The sequence below is a fragment of the Arachis hypogaea genome, chromosome 3 (assembly GCF_003086295.3).
Source record: "Arachis hypogaea cultivar Tifrunner chromosome 3, arahy.Tifrunner.gnm2.J5K5, whole genome shotgun sequence".
NCBI classification, from domain to species: domain Eukaryota; kingdom Viridiplantae; phylum Streptophyta; class Magnoliopsida; order Fabales; family Fabaceae; genus Arachis; species Arachis hypogaea.
The window spans coordinates 115,141,750-115,158,222 of NC_092038.1; the positions used below are offsets into that span (position 1 = coordinate 115,141,750).

The 16,473-nt window shown below is 33.2% G+C and overlaps 1 protein-coding gene across 1 annotated transcript; it reads left to right on the top strand.

Annotated features, from left to right (window-relative positions):
- The first annotated feature begins 13,244 nt into the window (after window positions 1-13,244).
- LOC112790969 (NAC domain-containing protein 41) lies at window positions 13,245-14,734 on the top strand. Its single transcript, XM_025833605.3, has 2 exons — window positions 13,245-13,573; window positions 13,879-14,734. Exons 1-2 carry the CDS (start codon window positions 13,390-13,392, stop codon window positions 14,328-14,330), a joined length of 636 nt encoding a protein of 211 aa, XP_025689390.1. The 5' UTR covers window positions 13,245-13,389; the 3' UTR covers window positions 14,331-14,734.
- Window positions 14,735-16,473: the final 1,739 nt, after the last annotated feature.

The window sequence follows — 16,473 nt, forward strand, 5'->3', positions numbered from 1 at the left end:
TTCTAGGGAGAATAACCCGGGATTAATACTCCCGGTTATTTTTTATTTGTATTGTAACAAACCTTTTAAACTTTGATTGAAGATTAATTCTTGGTTTGGATCTATACTTGCAACGAAATTCCTTTGAGAAATTCTAGACCGACATTTATTCTCTATCAAGTTTTTGGCGCCGTTGCCAGGGAATTTTAGATGTATGCCTTATTATTGGTTATTGTACATATATGGATATTGTAGATAGTTTGATTTTTGGCTTCTTTGTTAGGTTTTTCTAGTTTTAGGAGTTTATTTTCATTACCTCTTATTAGTTCTTGTTTTTATTTTCTCTTTTCATTATGAATTCTCATCCTTTTGGCTATAAGTTTGGTTACAACTATGTTGCAGGAAATGCAAGCTTTAATGATGATATGTGCTATGGGATTGGAAATCAATCAAGGGAGGAATTGTATGCTCATGAACAAATCTCTTGGTATCCATACCAATTTTCTATGGCCAATAATGATCCTACTCCATCCTATAATACATACTCTTATGAACCAACTCCACAACATAGTTCTCAACCTACCTCACAAGCCCCATTTTACCAAACACCATCCTATAATCCATATCCATCATACAACCAACCTTTTTTTTTTTCTCATCGTTGTGAGCATTATGAAAGAAACCCCCTAGAGCTACCACAATTCTAACACAATTACTCCCAAGAACCACCATTTTTACACACACCACCTCAATACTCCCAAGATGAACCACCTTCCTATTATGAACCCTTTCTCCCAAACAATGAGCCTTCCTCTCCATCTCAAACATTAATGAATGACTTTCTCATTTCATATCTTCAAGAGCAAAGGGAGATTTATACTATTCTTCAAGAGGTAGTAATCCCTTTAGTCTCCCAAAGCCTAGACACTCAAAGTACTCCCATTGCCACATGTGGAGAATCAATTGAAGAGCGGAGTATGAAAGAGAGATTAGAAAATCTAGTGGAGAATGAGGAGTTGGATTTTGTATTGAAGTAATTGGAGGAAGCCATGATTGTTAAAGAAGAGAAAGAAGTGATTAAAGATTTAGGAGATGTTGAATGTCTTCGGGAATCTAAAGTTGTAGAGCCTTCTTCTATTGAGCTTGAAAGTAATGTTGAGGAGGATAGTGCACAACCTCCAAAGCATGTTATGCATGAAGAATTGGAAGAAATAGAGCAAGCAACAAGCCCCCTTATTTATGATGATTCCCATCAACATATGATCCTTTTGAGCTTAATGAATCTTCCCCCTTTGAATTTGAGGTTGATGTTGAGATAGATTTCACATTGCCTCCGGTTTATGACTTGAGCGATGGGGAAGAAGTAGAAGAATTTGGTGAAGAAGAGGTGGAAGTTGAAGAAGCTTATCAAGTGTTGAAGTCTCTCAACAAAGAAGGACGGGAGTGGAAATTTCTTTGTCAAGACGGTTGGAACCATTTCCTTCTAGGCCACCATCCATTTTATCATTCAAGTGGGCAAAACCTTTATCCTTAAGCTTTAATTTTCTGCTTGAATATGGTTTGCTTGAGACTGATAGGTAACTTAGAGCTCTTTGTGGATTTAAGAGCAAGAGAAAGATGGTTAGCAGTTGGAAATATCATTCTAGGTTCATTATGGTTGGAAGCTCAAAGTTTAATTGCAAAGGTTGGTGTAGAGCTCAATGTTTGGGTCTAGGAGGATGTTTGGGTGTCTTCATGAGAATTCTAAGAACTTATCACCCGAGTGGAATGATGATCAATTTGAAGACGGGTGTAGAAACAGGTATACATGAGGATCAACTTCGGGAGTCCTTAGCTTGTGCGAAACTCCATCAAGGCTTGGTGAATATCAATTGGAGTGTTGGAGCATACTTGAAGTCCAAGCATTGATGGAAGTTCAAGGATGAATACAAGCACAAGCTACTATGACAAGGAGCTCACCAAAATGTCTAACTTAAGGACAATAAATAAAAGTGCTAGGTAGAAGACACCTCACCATGGTAAATTCTTTCCATTTTCTCCTTTATTTACATGGGTAAATAAGTTGAATTTTAATTTTAGTTAAGTTTATTTGGTTTTGAGTTGTGGTTTAGCTTGTTTAATAATATTTAGCATTGCTTTGGTAGTTTGTTAGTTTCTCAATAAGCTTTTGAAAAAAAATTGCCTGTCACGCGTATGCTTGGTTGACGCATACGCGTGACACCCCTGATTTTGATCGCGCCAGGATCGTGTGTGGACTGTGCCATCGCACGGTCCAAACAGAAAGTTGCGCGCAAATGGTGTGGACACTGTGCGTCTAGCACAATTTCTTCCCACGCGTATGCATGACTCACGCGTACGCGTCACCCTCTATTTTCCCATTCCACACCTACGCGTGACCCACGCGTACGCGTGGACACCCATGTCTCACACACTTCTTTTCTTCTCTTCTCTCTATTTCTTTTCTTCTTCTCTCCTCTCTTCTTTTCTTTTCCCCTCCAACCATCATCTACCACCATCATTTACCATCTACTACCATATTCTCTTTTAGTTAGTTAGTTAGTTTAATTTTTTTGTATAATTTTCTGTTTTGGCGCAAAGTGTTGGATTATTAATCTTAATTATTTGCTATTTATTGCTGCTGGTCACTGATAGAATGCTATTTTAGCATCATAGTTGTTAATATTCATTGTTGGAATTCTTTGTTGAGGTTATATTTTTGTTTCTTGGTATCGAATTTTCATGCTTAACATTTGTGAATACCAAGTACTTATCACATTGTCTTCAAAGCTTTCTAAATCTTTTGAATTGCATAATTTGGCCACCATGTGATTTGAATTCTTTACTTTGACTAGGTAATTTTTGATGTTGGATGATGTGTATTTATCTTAATACATTGTGTTTCTTGATCATATGCATTCATATGTTATGCTTATGCCTTAATGGCATATTGATCATTAATTGTTTAACTACGTGCTCTACACATACGTGAAACTAGTCATTTTGCCATAATGCTTCATTTGTGAAATTGGATTGTAAGCTCACCTAGGGACATCTTTTGAAAATTCTCAAGTTATATGGACCATGCTTGCTATGTGATTAAATTTAACTTCTATCTTTTTCTAAGATGCATAGCAACCATGTGTCCCACTTCATGTCAATTAGGTGATGCAAACAAATTTCAATGTGTGTCATTGTTTGATGTGTGAGCTCTATATTTTATTTGGTTCATTAAGTTTCGTTGCACATCAATCAATGTCCATTCATCATCTATTTTATAATCACTTGATTCTTGCTTGAGTGCTTTTATGCTCCTTTACTACTTGTTTGTTTGTCTTAACCTTACAAGTTTTCTTTGAAGTACCTCAAGCATACTAGAATGAGTAATTGCATGCTTCTTTTGTGTAATTGTGACATAGCTTTTCATGCTAGTGTGTGTGTTCTAAAACACGCGCAAACTTAGAACTCACACATAATTTTCCTTAATGTCACACACTTATTCACTCACTTCATTTTAGTGATTCATACCTCATTCCAACAACCTATGCTTCCTTGCTTTTGCATTTACTTGTCTTCTTATCTTGTTTTCTATTTTCAGGATAAGTCACCATAAGCGAAAAGGGAAGCAAAAGAAAGAACACGCAGTAACCGGTTGATCCACCAACTGAAGGTGGCAATTCAAAAAGTCGCCGTACCCCCTTGCTCATCTTTGAATACACTGAGGATGGTGCAAACTTTTAAGTGTAGGGAGGTCGTCTGACCGATCGGTGATTTTTGGGTGACAATTTCTAATTCTAACACTTTTGCATTTTTATTTTTTCTGTTATTTTTTAAGTCTTTTTGAATTTTTAGTTGCATTTTCTTGGTCTGCATATATATAATAAACTTAGTCAAAATAATAAAATTTTCCAAGAAAACTCCTCTTATATAGGGCATTGACATCCCAACTGATTTGAGTAAAAACTTTTCATGAAACTTGCTTGAAGTACATATTGTGAAACATGTTTTTGAGCTAAGAACACACAACCTTGTGAGTTTGGAGCCTTAATTGTGTGGTTGCATCATATAACCACTATTTTCATTCTTGTGTATATTATTCTCTTTCTATGTTTGTAATCTTTGATTTGTTCGATTCTTTATGTCTATTATTTGGTGTATGAATGTATTTGTATAATTTAGGCCTTTATTTCATTGAAGCTCACTTACCCAAATAGTCTTACCCTTTTATCCACCTTTGTTAGCCAATTTTGAGCCTATCTTAATCCCCTTTTGCTCTTAAATTTAGCACATTACTAGCCTTAAAGTAAAAAATAATAAATGTCTTTAATTTGGATCTTTCATTAGCTTAGTCTAGTGAGAGTGTGTATTATTCAAGTCTGGGGAAGTTGGGAATATTGGTAGAGATAAAAGTACATTTTGAATTTTCATTAAAGATCTTGGAAATTGGGTACATACTCATACATTAAATGTTTAAACTATATGCATTGATATTTTTGTATATACTTTAGTATAAAATAAAAAAATGAGAAAAAGAAAAGAAAAAAAAAAGAAAAAAAGAAAAAGAGAAAAAGAAAAGCAATAAAAAAGGAGACAAAATGCCCAAAGTAGAATAATAATACAATGCATATGGAATGTGAATTGAAGAGAATGCATGAGTGTGTAAAAAATTGAAGAATAGGTAGTAAGGTTTGTATTTGAATTGTATAGGTTTCATATGTGTTAGGTGAGAGCTTAGCTTAATCAAAGATGCAAATTTCAAGCTCACATAGCCATATATATCCTTACTTTGACCCTAGCCCCATTACAACCCTCAAAAGTCCTCATGATATTTGTATTCATGCATTGAATAATTGTTGATTGTTAGATAAAAAACAAATCTTGGAAAGCATGATTAGAGGAGAATTGAGTGAATCAACCCTATAACTTGAGCGACTAGAGCGGATACACATCCGGTGAGGGTTCGATTGCTCAATTACATGTTTTCATCCATGATCAATTCTTATCTTACAAGTTCATAATTCTTTTCAATAACTCAATTCAATTGTGGATTTGATTTGATCGCTATTGTCTTAGCCCCTATGTTTATATATGTATTCTTAGAAATTTATTTATTTTGACCAAGTAGTTGCATGCATTGCATTTAGATAGATTGCATTTAGGTAGATTGCATATAGATAGTTTGCATTAAATAAATGTTCATACCCCCTTCTTGCCTTTTTGAGTTTAGCATGAGGACGTGCTATTGTTTAAGTGTGGGGAGGTTGATAAACCACAATTTTATGGTTTATTTTGTATTAAATTTGGTGGATTTTATCAACTTTTCTCATATTTATTCACTAAATTAGCATGGTTTTATAATTCTCCCTAAGTTGTGCTTAATAGTGAAAACATGCTTTTTAGACCTTAAAATTGTTAATTTTAATTCATTTTAATTCCATTCGATGCCTTGATATGTTTGTTGAGTGATCTCAGGGTTTATAAGGCAAGGATTGGATGGAAGAAGTGAAGAAAAAGCATGCAAAGTGGAGAACTCATGAAGAAATGAGCATTTGGAGGATTCATGGCAACACATACGTGTGACCGACGCGCACGCGTGAGAAGGTCATTTGCCAGGCAATGTGTACGCATGGCCGACGCGTACGCGTGATAAGAGGCACGTGACTCACTTAAAGGCAAAACGTTGGGGGCGATTTCTGAGCCCATCCAAGCCCAGATCCAACTCATTTCTGATGCATTTGAACCCGAGAATTGAAGGGGATAGGAAAGTAGTGATAGTTTAGTTTTCATCATGTTTTAGGTTAGAATTCTAGAGAGAGAAGCTCTCTCTTCTCTCTAGGTTTTATGGTTCTTTAGTTTTATTTCTTTTAGATCTAGATTTTAATCTTCTTTCAATTTAGTTTTTCTTTACCTTTTTATTGTTCTAGCACTTTAGTTTATTCTACTTCTCTTGTTAATTCCTTTATGTTGTCAATTTTATTTCATGAACTCTCTTGTCAATTTCAATTTCCTTTTAATGCAATTTAATGTTTTCATATCTTTTGATGTTTGCTTTTATTGCATTCTAGGTGTTTGATGAATTGTTTCTTTTAGTTATGAGTTAGATTTTCCTCTTCTTGGCTTGGGTTGGTTACTTGGGTGACCTTGAATTGCTAATGTCCAAGTGATTGATAATTGGTGTCCATTGACACTAGTCTTCACTAATTCAATTAGTGAGTGGCTAGGACTTATGGATTAGGATGGATGAAGCTCATTTGACTTTCCTTCAATTGTTAGAGGATGACTAAATAGGATTGATCCTTGCAATTATCATGTTGTGGTTAGTAATAAGGATAGTGATCCTTAACCATCAACCCTTGTCAAGACCTTTTTACCATTTGAGTTTTCCTTCCTTTGTTAGTTAATTGTCATTTACTTTCTTGTTATTTACATTTCTTGTCAATCACCACCTCAATCCCGATTTCCCTCATAGCCAATAATAGAGAACTTCATTGCAATTCCTAGAGAGAACAACCCGCCATTAATACTCCCGATTATTTTTTATTTGTATTGTGACAAACCTTTTAAACTTTTATTGAGGATTAATTGTTAGTTTGGATCTATACTTGCAACAAAATTCCTTTGAAAAATTCTAGACCGACCTTTATTCTCTATCAAGTGTCTACTCTCAAAGGCGGTGGTCTAACCAAACAAGCTAAAGGCAAAGGTCCCAAGGGTAGCAAGGCTTCCGTAATGTCTGAAAGTGAGGAAAAAAGCCTTCCTTCTCCCTCAGTTTCTGGTACCTCTGATTCACATGAATAGTTAATCACTGGGATTGTTAAAGACGTTCTTTAAGAATTCGTCTTTATGACCAAACAGATGGTCAGATCAAGTAAGGAACAGCGAAAAATTGCACTACAAAATGAAAAATCCTTGATGAAATGTCATTATAGAATCGAGGTGTTTTTGAAACATCTTGGTTCGCTTGATGAAGACCAGGTTATGTCAGACAAAGATAAAGATGCCTTGGACACTGACGAAGTCGCTGCAAGCTCAGAGGAAGGAGAAGAAGACAGGATGGGTCTTGAACTAGCTTCAACCTTGGAAGCTTCACTCTTCTATAATAAGGGTGAACGGCCAAGGGTTGAAGGCAAGAGAGTAAGAACTAAGCACAGAGTTTGGTTCTCATAGCTTCCTAAGCTTGTTGAGTTCTTCTCCTTTATGGTTCTCATTTAGTAGTTTATTTTCTCAATTTTTGTCTGTCTGAGTCTTATTGAAAAAGGCAAACATGGTGGAATTTGTAAGAAAAAGCCAATGAGAGGTAAACGGCTGTGAGTTAAACTTGGAAAAAAAGCCTTAAGATGTCTCAGTTTTCTTTGTGAATTTTCTGTTTTGTTTCATGATCCTATAGAAATTTTCTTACAAGTTGGGTTAGTACTTGGCTGTTGAAAGCTAGATTGGGATCTAGTCAAATTCAGGTTGGGTTAGAATCTGAATTTGTCCCAGATAGGATTGGGTAGATCCTAGGAAAAGATTGGTGTATGTACCTTGTGAAAAAGATAGTGAAATTCCATCATTATTGTGATGAAAACTGAATGTAGGCTACATTGCACTAAGTAGCTGAGGCAGGATACTTCTGGGTGTCACTCTCTCTTCTCTGTTCTTTTATTGTTTCTGTAATTCAGGAGAGAAAAAGAAAAGTATCTCCTAATTCGATATGAGACAAAAATAAAATATCTCTTAAGTTCTCTTAATTAAAAGCGAAAGCTAAACTCAACAAAAAAGAAGGCCAAGATTCAACCTTCTTCTGTTAGCTACTGATAACCATAAAAAACTAACCAAGTAATTAATTACTAAGCTAAAACTTAATTTTCTAAACATAAGTAAAATTATTAGTTTTTTTGTTTTCAAAAGTTAGTTAAGATAAAAAAAATATTATCTATCTATTAATTAATATTCTTTAAATTAACATCTCAAAATTAAATTTAAAAATATATACAAAATACAATATTTAATTATTTTAAAATAAAAAATATTTTAATTAATTTTTATTATTTTAAATTAATATACTTTTCAATTTTTTTATATAAGGTGAATAGGTCTAATTTTTTTGGGTACTTATATATATAATTTTAATTTTAAAATATAAATATATCAATGTTTAGTAAAATTTATTTTAGTATATTTTTATTCTCATAACTAAAATTTTCTGAATCTATCATTGCTTTATCATAACACGTACGTATTTAATTTGCTAGTTAATATCTTTCTATTTTTAATATTAGATTAGTTTTTAGTTTTTACTAAAGTTTTCCAGGAGATTGACATTTATCATACTGTTTTTATTTGAATAGTTTGAAATATATAATTAATCGATAAACAATGTGTTGTGCATAATGTCGTTTCTAATACTTATTCTGGGGAATTGAATAAGATACAATATTAGCTAGTAAAAATTAATTAAAAGAAGAACTAAGGAAAAACTAAGACCTCAATCATAATTAATATATAAACACTACTACCTTACTCTATTCTTAAAGCAATATGCTTTTGAATGCTACTAATTAATTGCCTATGATCCAGATAAAAACTAGTAGTGAGGCATGACAAAGTTTCTTATGCGTTAAGCATAGTTTGCCTTTTCTACTGTTTTTCTTCGCTTTGGCATAGAATTAGTGAAATTAGTGCATGAAAGAAAGAACAGAAAAGAGAGTGAGAGAGAGATTGCAACACATGATTATTAGGGGAGGCTCCACAAACAGAAACGCAGTTAAATTTTATTGGAAAAGGACACCTTAGTGCATCATAAATCATAAGCTATAAAAAAAGAGCCTTAACAACCCAAAAAAAAAAAAGAAAGGAAAAAAAAGACGGAAATTAAAGCTAAGAGAAGTGACTAAGTGAGTCCCATGTGTAATAGAACTAAGCAAGACACTTATTTAAATAATAGTATTTTATTTTACTTACACCTACAGGAACCAACTACTTCTTTTGCCGCGGTCTTAAGCAAGGATTCAAACATGCAAATACGTAATATTGACTTCTTATTTTCTTTTTAATTTTTTTAGTAAGCGCCAGTGAATCTTTCAAAATCTGATTGTAGTGGGAAAAAAAAGCTCTTTAAATCAACATCTTCCTGGTGAAGAAAAGTACCAATACTTTCTTTTAAATCCTTTTCTGATCTTAATCTAGATATAACAATGCTCATAATATATTTTAGTAAGTAGTGATAACTGCTAAGATAACGTATCTTTTTATATGTTTATTTAGAACCGCAATTTTTAACTTAAAATATGATTTACATTATATGTATAGTTTACAATAATAAAATAAGATGATAAATACCAAACAGAGAGGGAGAGTTAAGAGCGTTATATAATGTAATAATTACTCTATTCTAATTAGTTGACTATGTGCATGTTTAATAATTTGAAGGTGGTTTTGCTTTTTATCGAAAGTATATATATATATGGGCCTGTTCATTTTTTCCCCTTTATATATTTTTCGTACATCCATTATTTTAATTGAATTCTTTGGAAACTTTAATTTTACAATCAAACAAACTAAAATTAAACACAGCCGAAGCAAATCGTTGTAAAGAAAACTACTAAAGGAAAAAGAAGCTTCGTCTTTAGAAACACTTGCAGGCGACATAAAGTGAGTCTGAGTCATCTATCCATCAATAATAATTATTCAAATTCATTTTTTTCCTTCTTTGAAAAGAGTAGGCAAATAGACAATAATTATATCATGATCAATTTACATGGCAAATATAGGAGAACTTTAAGCCCGAAAAATTGAATAGAAAAATTATATTAGAAAAGGTAAATAAATATGTAAAACGATAATGCGGCAGACATGAATCACATGCAAGACTTTGGTATATGAAAGTAATAACAAGGTTAGGGTCTTTTATCAGAAGTAGAATTTATTATGAAATTTCTTACGTGACAGGCTCTGATTGATGTGTGTGACTGTGTGAGTATACTCTTAGGCTGATTTTTTGATATGATTTGGGGTGTGAGTTATGCTGAGATATGATCATTATGGGTGATTTACACTGTTATGACGGCGTTGTTTTTTGAAATTTTGAGGAGAAGAAATCGGACCCACCGATTTCAAGCAGAGAGGAAGTAACACAAATCGGACTCACCGATTTGTGTGAAAGAGACGTTGAGCAGCATGAAATCGGTGGCACCGATTTCTAGGTGGTGAAATATTTTACCCGAAGAGTGCAGTAATCGGTGGGACCGATTACCGGCGGCAAAAAAATTTATTTTAATCCGGGGTGAACCAATCGGACCCATCGATTTGGGAGTTCACGCGGTCGGTCCGTCCGATTTATCCGTTAGTGCATACAAAAACTGGAAAGAGCTCACAGAACCCCATTTCTTTATCGTGGGTTTCAGGTAATGTTCTTCCTCTTCTTTTCTCTTCTCTGATTCTTCTCTTTCATTTTTGTAAAATAAATTTCTGTGAGGTTGAGAATAGTCAAGTACGTGTAGTGTTATGAATGATAGAGTTGCATTGAAGATTTATTATTACGGACAGATCTTATTGCAAACATACGAGGGAGTTCAATTTGTGTGTGAAAATTCATTAGATGTTGTTATTCCGTTCACATTGTCATTTGAGGAATTGAAAGGTGTGATTTGTGAGAAGATAGATTCTCAAAGATGTAGGAGAGTATCGTGTATTTTGTACAGGTATCCTTTATCTGTGTTTGGTGGGTTTGTTCAATTTCAGACCAAGTACGTGACGGACGAAGCGAGTATGCATGAAATGTTTTCAATGGACATGGAAAATCGCCACCGAATGTCGTGCATCGAGTTATATATTGAGTTTGAGCAATCTGAAGCGGACCGTAACATTGAATTGGAAGATTATAATAGTGAAAGCGAAGATGAATTTGAAAGTAACTATGAGATTGTCGGTCCAGGTGAAGACGAAGATGAAGCTAGCGGCGCCATGAACACAGATGTGGCGAAAGTTACAAATGCACTAGCAAACCCGCATCCGTTTCAAGAGCCTTCTTTCCTGTGATCGTTGGATTTAGAGGCTATGCACGCACCGGAGTTTTCGCAGTTTATGAATGCAGGTGCGTAAACCTAGGTAGCTATGTGAAACTCTGAAGTAGCAAATCAATAAGTCGAATGAGTAATGTATGTGATATGTGACTAGGCATTTGTGACCATAGCGTTTGATTTTTTTATTAATTAATAGTTCTTTGTTATGAATTATATTTAGTTGTTCTTTACGTAGATGGAATAGCGAAAAATAAGACTGTAATGATCTTACATGGTAAAGTGTGTTTATTAATTTTGATATATGCAGCGCCTCCTGTTGTAGCGGATGGTGAGTTCACAGTGGGGATGTAATTCAGTTCAAGGGAGGCAATAATCAAGGCAACGAAAGATTATACCATCCGGAGAGGTGTGGACTATCGGGTATATGAGTCGGAACCGACGACATTCTATGCCAAATGTATAGAATATGGGAATGGTTGTGACTGGTTGATAAGGGTTACCAAAATGCAGAAGAAGTACTGTTGGGAGATAAGAGGTACAATGGAAGTCACACTTGTACCAGGTCTACTATTTCTCAAGACCATTCAAAGCTGGATTCCAAGACAGTTGCAGAAGCAATTAAGCCGTTGGTAGAGGTTGACCCGTCTATAAAGGTGAAATCAGTAATTGTTGAAGTCCAGTCAAAGTTTAACTACTACAGCATCAGTTATCGCAAGGCTTGGTTAGCGAAGCAGCAGGCGGTGGAATCAATTTTCGGAGGTTGGGAAGCATCATATGAAGCTTTGCCCATATGATTTGAGGCCATGTATCACAAGGAGCCATCAGCAGTGGTTCACTTTGAAATAATGCCTGCTTACCAGGGGGATGATTTGGTTCCTGATATACGTGTACTACATAGAGTCTTCTGGAGTTATTACCCTTGTATAAGGGCCTTCAGACACTGCAAACCAGTGGCGCAGGTGGACGGGACTCATTTGTATGAAAAATACAAGAGTTGTTTATTGGTTGCAGTCTCACAAGATGGTAATAACAACATCGTGCCTATTGCATTCACCATAGTGGAGGGAGAGACTTCTGATGCATGATACTTTTTCCTGAGTAACTTGCATCAACATGTGGTGACACGTGACGGTGTGGGACTTATCTCTAACCGACACGATTCTATTAGGTCATCTATTGAGAGAAGTAATGGGCTTGATCTCCTCCTAGAGCGTTCCATATGTTCTGTATCCGACATATTGAGTCCAACTTCTTGAGGAAGTTCAAGGCACCTTACTTGCAGAAGCTTATCGTCAACATTGGTAACTTTAAATACAATGAACTTTGAATTTATTGTAAGTACGATCAAATAGAATGGTGTTCATTGTTGACTGAATGTTTTTCATAGGATACTCGAGGACGATCAGGGAGTACTAGATGCGCTATGAACGATTAAAGGAACGGGGTGAGGCTTACACCAACTGGCTTGATCAGATCCCACGTGAGCAGTATGCTTTGGCATTTGATGGTGGATATCGATGGGGTCATATGACCACCAATCTTGTGGAGTGCATCAACTCCATCTTAAAGGGTGCACGCAATCTCCCGGTTACTGCGCTTGTTAAGGCTACATTTTACAGATTGAATGAGTTGTTCACTAGAAAAAGAGTTGAGGTTGAAGCCCGAATTAATGCTGGACTTGTGTTCTCTGAGACGGTGACCTCCAAAGTGCATGCAAATCAACGAGCATTGGATAACATTCAAGTTAGTTGTTTTGATAGAGAAAATGAAGTATTTGAGGTACGCGAGATGCCAAGTGGGGTTGAGTATGCAGTTGACCTAGTAATATTATTTAAAAAAAATTCTTAAAAAAGATATAATTCTAACATAATTATTTCAATTTAATCACAAATTATATATTACTATTGATGAGTAATTATTATACTTTAAAAATAAATAAACTTATTACATACTCATTGATTTGATTATTTTTAATATTAAAATAATTAAATTTTAAATTTAATTGACTTTATAAAATTTTTATAATAAAATTTAATATACGTGTTTCTATTTAAAAAATAATTTTTTTATATATTTTTATATATTATCACGGACACAACTACATATAATAGTAATGTATAATAACAGTCTTTCCTACGACGACTATGACGACTTTATTACGATATAAAGGTTAGGCATCATGTCAAAAGGGAAAGAAAAAGATCTTTTAAGAGCACGATAAGAGAAGAAGATTTGTTTAATTAATTTGTCAATAGAACAAATTAAAGTGGATGCATGCTATCATATATACTATCTATGTGTCGCTTTTCTCTTGTATAAATATAGTTACATGTTAGCTTAACTGAATTTCATCGATGTCCATGCATGTATAGTGTCACATAGAGTAGAGAGAATATAATACAATCAAATAATGGAAAAGCTAAATTTTGTGAAGAAGAACGGGGTAAGTAGAATGCCTCCTGGATTCAGATTCCAGCCAACGGATGAAGAGCTTGTGTTTCAGTATTTGAAATGTAAGGTCTTCTCATTCCCCTTGCCCGCTTCCATGATTCCTGACATCAATCTCTCCAACTATGATCCTTGGGATTTGCCAGGTACGTACATGGCTACCCGTATACATATGTATAAAATTGATAATAAAAATTTAAATTGATTATTAAAAGTCTTTAGACAAAAATTTAGGTAAATTTATCATATTATTTAATAGTTTTAATTATCAATTTTAAAAATAATGCATGTGAATTTTATAATTAAAAATCATTAAATGACTATATAAACAAATATATTAAATTATTTAACGATTTTTAACCATTAATTTTACATGCAAAAATAACTAGCTTGTAGATAAATAGTCACATACATAACATCATGGTTAATATATTGTTATTTTGATACATAGGAAATTGTGATGAACATCAAGAGATGTATTTCTTCAGCAGCAAGGAACCCAAGTATAGAAATGGAAGCCGCATGAACCGAACAACCACCACTGGCTATTGGAAGGCAACAGGATCCGACAAAAGAATCATTTCATCTTCTAATAATAGTGACGATAATAGCATTCTTGGCATTAGAAAAACCCTAGTGTTTTACCAAGGGAAATCTCCCAATGGCACTAGAACTCACTGGGTCTTGCATGAATATCGCCTGGCTAGTACTACTCTACATGCTAATAACAATGCTTGCGATATAGGAGATTGGGTTCTGTGCCGCTTATCGGTGAAGAAAAGGAGTGTTGGGAGTGGTAGTATCATCATAAGCAAGAAAGCACGTTCTTCAGCATCTTCATCCTCATCTTCTTCCACTTCAAGTAATAACGTCATGGAAGTATCTTCTTCATATGCTTCTTAATATCAACGCAACAAACAATGCACTTCCTCCTGATGGTCTTGCTGACTATTGATTAAAACCACCATACATATTGTCACTCAGACCCCGTCGTTTCTGCAACTAAATGGATTCATACCCTTTAAAATTAACAAGGGAAATACCCAAGAGCTATTAAAATTTATTGTTTTTGGTCATTACTTTTAGCCATTAATTCAATTTCTTTAAGTTAATAATTCAATGACATATTTTTAGATTACACTTTTAAATATTGATGGCTAACGGATGATCAACAATAATAAATTTTAATAATCTTCTAGTATTTCTCGATTAACAACACTAAATATGCTAATTAAGACTTTTTATGTATCTTATATATTGTTGTTTCTTATTATAATATTGTAATGTACTTATCTCATCTTTCTTCCTGTTTTTAGGAGTAATTTAAATGAGTTTGATGATATTATTAATATAAAAATATGTGAGGTGCACGTTCAAATTAACTACTAAAATTAATTATTAATATAAAATATATATTAAATATAAAATATATATTAAAAATAAATTAAATTATATATATTTATCTGTATATAAATATATGATAATTAATTTTGATAACTAATTTTAATATATAAATAATATTTTTTATTGATATATATCTACTAGAGGAGTTTTCTTAAATATTTCCATATTTTATTCATTTATTTATTATTTTATATTTTCAAAAAAAAAAAATCAAACCACACTGTAAAGTTAATCAAGTCCCTAGTAAATTAGAAATGACAATGGCAAAAGTAACTTTATAATTGTATAATAACTAAATATACAAAATTTCCAAAATTAAAATTCAAGTTCTTTCTCCTTCAAATGTGTTGTTCTCTGTTACTACATTAACATCATTCTATTTTTTAAAAATTTTATTAGTGTGAAACACTCTTTTTAATAGGTATTTCTCTTCCTATATATAGATAAAGGAGAAATAAACATAAATATCCATAAAACAAGAAAGCTAGGAGTACAAGGTATGAGTAGTTATGAATATAATAAAAATAGTAAATCAAAAATAAAATATAAGTATTCATTTTAATTTTAAATATATAATTTTTTTACTTAATTCTAAATCATTGGAGCAGGAAAAAAGAAACATAAATGATTTGTGCAAAAAGCCGCTCATACTCTCATAGTGTGGGAATTTGATCCTGGAATTGTAAAAGTGACCCAATGCGCCAATGCGAGAGTCGTGTTACAAATATCATAGAATTTAGGGCATCAATTCAATTTGTACCTTTGTAGGACGATCAACGGCTTATTTTTTTGGATTTGAGAAGTATGTGTGCGTTGTGAGTTATTGTAGAGAACGTAAGTGATAGATAATTAGATATAGATGTGAGATAGCTTTTTTTTTAAATAAGGGATGAAGAAATCGGTGTATCCGATTTTTTTGTAAAAAAAATTAGTCCCGGACAATCCGATTAGTGTGAAAAAAAAAATTTAAATTTGGTAAAAGTAATAGAACTCTCCTATTTGTATTTACAAAAATTAAAAAATAATTAGAATACACAAATGGAATAGCTGTCTGATTTGTATAACCCAAATTTTTTAAAGTTAGGGTCCGATTTGTGTACCAAAAATCAAACGGGTCTGATTTTTGCTCCTGACACCACAGATGGTCCGATTTTTACTGTCCGATTTTTACTCATGACACCACACTTGCGTAAAGTACCTATACACTCTATAACTGCGTTCTACACCATTTTTTCTTCCATATCTAAATTAAAAAGTGTACGATCAACATGTGAACCCATCTCTATAATTTTATTTTGTAACGTATGAAATAATATTTAATTTGTCTTAAAATAACAAAATAATAAGAAGAAAAACTTAAAAAATAGGATCGAAGTTAAAAAGGAAAAAAGAAATATTCTAAGAGCAGTAATTAAAGTTAATTTTTTTTAACTCTTTATTTAGAGTTTCCATTGATATTATCTTTGAACAACACTTTTAAAAGATTTGATAACAAGAAGGAAAAAAGTCCTACATGTAGGGATATTTTTCAACGTCGTTTTCTTACGTCCCACAGTTTTTCACTTTACAGCTTCATATCCAAAAGAAACACAATCAATTATTTTTTCATTACAATGTCAGTTCAATTTCATTCCACATAGGC